Source organism: Austrofundulus limnaeus, unplaced genomic scaffold, assembly GCF_001266775.1.
Source record: "Austrofundulus limnaeus strain Quisiro unplaced genomic scaffold, Austrofundulus_limnaeus-1.0 Scaffold157, whole genome shotgun sequence".
NCBI classification, from domain to species: Eukaryota; Metazoa; Chordata; class Actinopteri; order Cyprinodontiformes; family Rivulidae; genus Austrofundulus; species Austrofundulus limnaeus.
In genome coordinates, this window is record NW_013952559.1 from 713,641 (window position 1) to 718,611 (window position 4,971).

Consider the following 4,971-nt stretch of genomic DNA (forward strand, 5'->3'; position numbering starts at 1 on the left):
AGAAAAAAAAGGCAAATATGATGAGTGGTTAGTGCTTCGTTTGTGCGGGTTTGTGCACTTGAAATTGATGTTTGTTCTGCTATGGTTTTTTATATATTAAAGATTGTTTGTAAGGTTCATTCAGGGGTCACCATCCCACCCGCTTGCTCCAAAATGAACCAAACTAGTCAAATTTTGTAGTGCTTTGTTTGAGCAGGTTTGTGCCATTGTTTGTGCTGCTATAATTTATGATATATTACACGTTATTATTTTGGACGATCACGTGACTTGGCCGTTGTCATAGACTTAAACAATTCAGGCCAAGTCACGTGATCGTCCGAAATTATAACGTGTAATATATCATAAATTATAGCAGCACAAACAGCCGTTTCAATGGCACAAACCTGCTCAAACAAAGCACTACCAAATTTGACTAGTTTGGTTCATTTTGGAGCAAGCGGGTGGGATGGTGACCCCTGAATGAACCTTACAAACAATCTTTAATATATAAAAAACCATAGCAGAACAAACATCAATTTCAAGTGCACAAACCCACACAAACGAAGCACTAACCACTAATCCTATTTGCCTTCTTTTTCTGTGGTTCGTTTTTTGGGAGGGGTTGGTTTCACTCAGCTCAGCAGCAGTACAGTTAAGAGGAGTGAGTCCTGAGCAGCAAAGTAAGCCCAAGGTGTGACCCTTTATCTGGGTGGGAAAGTTGATGAATTGCTGGAGGCAACAGCTGACAAGGCAGGATGTAAAGTCTCTGGTGAGAGGGTTGTTGTATTCATCCATATGAATGTTGAAGTCTCCCAGCAGGATGATGTTTGGTGAGAGACCTGTGAGATAGGAGAGTGGAGCAGTAAAGTCATGTAAAAAAGAGCTTTTTGTTTAGGAGGGCGGTAAATAATGGCAAAAATGGTGGGGGTAGGGCCAGAGAGTCTCCTCAAAGGAGGTGAAAAGAGGTGTGTGAACCGGCGAGACCTTCCAGTTCTCGTGGTGAGTTATCGCGAGACCTGCTCCGTGACTGGACTCGCAGGATTTGGCCATGAAAACAAATCCTGGTGGTGTAGACTCGTTCAGATGAAAAAGGTCATTCTGTTGTTGCCACGTTTCCGTTAAGCAAATAAAGTCCAGATTGTGCTCAGAAATCAGATCTTGAACAAGCTGACCTTTGCCAATAAGAGAGCGAACTTTCAGAAGACYAAAGTTAACAGTGGAGGAGTTGGTGGCAACTGGAGCATTAGCCAGTCGAGCTAGGCTAGCTAACGTGGTATTGTTAGCAGCCCGTGCGTTTCGGCATGAAGAACAGTGGGAGTTGGACCAGTTKGAGTTAATGGGATTGGTCTKGTCGGTGCTGAGTCTGCAGCGAGAGCCACGGTGAATGTATCTCCGTCGAGGATAGAAGGCGATGTCCTGTAGAGGAAGCAGAGGGGGTACGGTCGGCAGGAATCGGAGGCGCAGGAGGTCAGCTGCTCAGTAATGGAGGAGTCCAGACGCTGGGTGGTGGAGAATGAGCAGCTGGAGGGTCCAAACCAGAGCAGGCATGTAAACCTGAATAGTCCACATTTGGTAGTGATGCGAAGCAGACACTTAGTGTGGGAACACCAGGGTAAGGATCCGTGAAAGAGTCCGTAAAAAGTGAAAAAGATAGAAAAGCTAGAAGGCACGACGAGCAGCGGCAGCAGAGATGCGCCARCGTTCACTCGCCCGAAGTCGAATGAGGAAAGGAAGATGGAAGGAAGGAAGATGTTTACCTTTGGGTTTCCAAGGGGAGAGAAGTGCTGCGTATCCTGACGTGAGTATCTGCTCCTGGAGGATGTCGTGCAAAATGTTGTCAGAGCAGTCGACTCCAACACAGCTGCGACACGTGGCTCTGTGTACGTCTTAAAATAAAACATTCCAGTTTTTGTGAGTTGTCACTGAACAGTGTTAGAGTCAGTTCATTTGGACTCCACCAGAGCACAGAAATACACTGACGGTTGTTTGAGAGAATCTCTTTACCTGCTATGTTTCCGATGTTAGTGTTCGCTCTGATCAGGTTAGAGTTCACAAGTTTGTTGCCCATTTCCACCCAGTTACTGTGACTGTAGAAATCCTTTAGGTGTGATTGACAAAAAACACACGTTATATTTGACATGAATTTATTTCACATTTGTCTCACATAGGTCTAACTTTATTGGCACACTTTTAAAGCTACAAATGACWGAAAGGGGATGGAATCAGATCTTAGAAAGGAGACAAAAACTGTGGATTGGTTTGTTTCAGAGACTTGTTCATTTTATAATGGTTAATGACCTAAGAAAAAGGCTTTAGGTACGATTTTGAAAGAGGGCGTCAACACTTTAAGCCCCACTCCCACTAGTGGTACTCTTACATAAGTTTATAAAATTTAAGTGCCTAAAACAAAACAAAACAARAAATATATACTGTATATTGTATGACATAAGCACTGCTGTCACGTGACTTGTCAAGAGCACAATCTCCCTTCCCCCAGCATGGACCACATTAACAAATGCTCCTCCCCTACTCAAGAATGTCACATTTCTACACAGCAGTCCCCAATTATACATAAAAATCCTTAAAGTGCAGTTTTTAAAAGGGGGAGTGGGCTAATCATGCCCTCATGGAAAACATATTAAGAGTGTTACTTTGACTCATTCATGCATGTTTGAGAAATCCTTTGATTTCCTGTAGTAGCCATGTGGAGCTRCCTAAACACTTGCTGGTACAAAGCTCCGCCTATTTGCGCATAGCTCCTCTCTGGAGCTCAGTCTGCAGCCGAGCTCCTGCCCCACTGAGGACCCCTCCCCCAAAGCAATGTTGTGAAGATGTGCTGAAGTGGGAGTGTCAGAAATGGTAGGAGGTTCCTAAAATRTGTTTTTGATTCACTTCTGAAGGACTATTTTGGAGGGAACTGGTATTTTGTTTGAACCAACTAAATACTAACAAAACGTACCTGTAAGGTGTGTAAAATCCCTCCCAGGTTTGTTAATGCTGACAAATAGTTGCCTTCCTTGTTAGCAGCTTTAACAGCAAACAGTCCATCTGTGATGAGGTTTCTTCCTTCTCCAAACGACTCATCGTCGAAGTGAAAGGGTGGGTTGAAGAAATGGCGGATGTCTGTTAACCAGTTATAAGTTTTGATCTGGGTGATGGATTCGTAAAAGCTCTTGGAAGATTTGTGCGCTTCACAAGAAGCGATGACCATCTTAGCTGTAAAAGGCTGGGACTAAAACAAGACAAACCGTTTTCACAACTGAATATCACAGCATATTAAACTAAAATGATCTTAATTCTGTAAAGATGAGTCTTACTGGAGAAGCGAAGCTCTTCCCCTCAGCCAGAGCCAAAGAGCGACACACCTGCACTGTGAACTCCAGGATGGCTCTCTCCGTGATCTTTTGGTGATTTAAAGCATTTCCAGGAAAAATRGTAAAACCTTCAACTCCACATTGCAGAAGAGCGAGACACAACGCTGCCAGCCCAAACATCACGACACAACCTGACACAGTGAGGCCACATCCGTTAAATTAAAAAAAAAAAAACTGGAATTTGGACAGTAAAAAAAAAGACATTTATGTATTGTAGATTTTCAGCTATAACGACTTTCAAAATGTCTGCCATTTGTCTTGTATATGTAGTAAATAATCTCAGGGGTTCAAATGTCAGGACTGATTTAAAGCGTTCAGAAGACAGAACAGTTAAAATCTGTTTCCACATCTTTTAGACCTTTCCTAAGACAGATGTTGGGTAACAGCGTATAAAGTTTTGACCTTTGGCCTCTGTTCTGCAAACAGATGGTCGTATTTTTGCTTATTTAATTTTTTAAATGCCAATGTCTTTTTTAGGATGATAAACCCATCTTTAACATAATTTCTAAATGTCTATTATGTTAATTGTATATTCCAGCATTTTTCTTATCATGTTCYATTGTAATTTTTTGATCTATTCGAAAACTTTTCAACTCGAGACCTCGTAAKTGTTTTCTTAAAGAATCGCTTTTGTTTATGTCTGTGAACTGTACAGAATTAAGGGCCAGAGTTTTAAACTAAAATCATCCTATGCAGAGTAAAAGTTGTTGCCATTTTGATTAAATAAAATCTCAAGCATTTTTATGGTATGTAGTAGTGTAGCGCAGCGCTCACATAATCAAATTAGAGCTTAAAATCTGTAATTTTAACTAAGCTACAGACTTTGCTGCATAGGTTATGGTGGTTGTCTTTTTATATGATTGAGTCTAAACATATATGTGCATGTGTTGTTAAAGATTCAGCTCTAATCATGCTAAATATGCAGGATACAGTATGTGTAAAATGAGAAAAAGCCATTATGTTTTCTAACTTTGAAAAGCTGCAGTTAATCAGGTGTAGATGTAGCAATAGCTGTTTTCTAGAACTTTAATCGGAATTTGTCTAATGTCATTGAGATATTTTACTAACACACTGACAAACGCACAGATAGATCATTAACTGCTGTTAACTCTATTTACCTTAATTTCTTGCATGTGTTAACAGTTTCACTACTATAGTTACAAAAGTCACCGTTTTAAATCATCTTACTGGTTTTACATTCTCTCCATGGTCAGATGTCTGTCCATGCATGTTTAGGTGTAAGAAGAAAAAACCTACTGACCTTGCTGGTGTCCACTACACTTTGTGTGTTTCTGTCAACACCTTTTTTTTATCATGGTTTCTTTCAGGGAGGAGTTAGTCTCCTGTTCTACTTGTTTATGTCACAACATCTTAGTGCTCCTTTTTTGAAATTGTAAATCTCTGATAAGAAAATGTATAAGCTACTCATTTTGCTGATCAGTTATTTTTTTAACCTTACATTTTATTGAATTTTAAATGTTATGTACAACTGTGTGTTTTTCTATTTCTGTTTTAAATGGAGGAAACTCATATAGTGAGTGTACACAATGAAAAGATTCAAATAATTAAATTGTTTTTACTGAATTAAACTGATTTAAAAAAGCAGTGGACAGCACAC

At 40.3% G+C, this 4,971-nt stretch overlaps 1 protein-coding gene across 1 annotated transcript in view; it reads right to left on the reverse strand.

Annotated features, from left to right (window-relative positions):
• The window catches only part of LOC106523500 (von Willebrand factor A domain-containing protein 7), a 15,934-nt gene extending 11,264 nt beyond the window's left edge, over nucleotides 1–4,670 (reverse strand). Inside the window, exons 1-5 of the mRNA XM_014016921.1 lie at nucleotides 4,615–4,670; nucleotides 3,297–3,484; nucleotides 2,939–3,211; nucleotides 1,984–2,077; nucleotides 1,737–1,865 (exon numbers count right to left, since the gene is read on the reverse strand). Of these exons, the coding sequence (XP_013872375.1) occupies nucleotides 1,737–1,865; nucleotides 1,984–2,077; nucleotides 2,939–3,211; nucleotides 3,297–3,473 (673 nt within the window). The 5' untranslated portion in view covers nucleotides 3,474–3,484; nucleotides 4,615–4,670. The remainder of the gene's footprint in view (nucleotides 1–1,736; nucleotides 1,866–1,983; nucleotides 2,078–2,938; nucleotides 3,212–3,296; nucleotides 3,485–4,614) is intronic.
• Nucleotides 4,671–4,971: the final 301 nt, after the last annotated feature.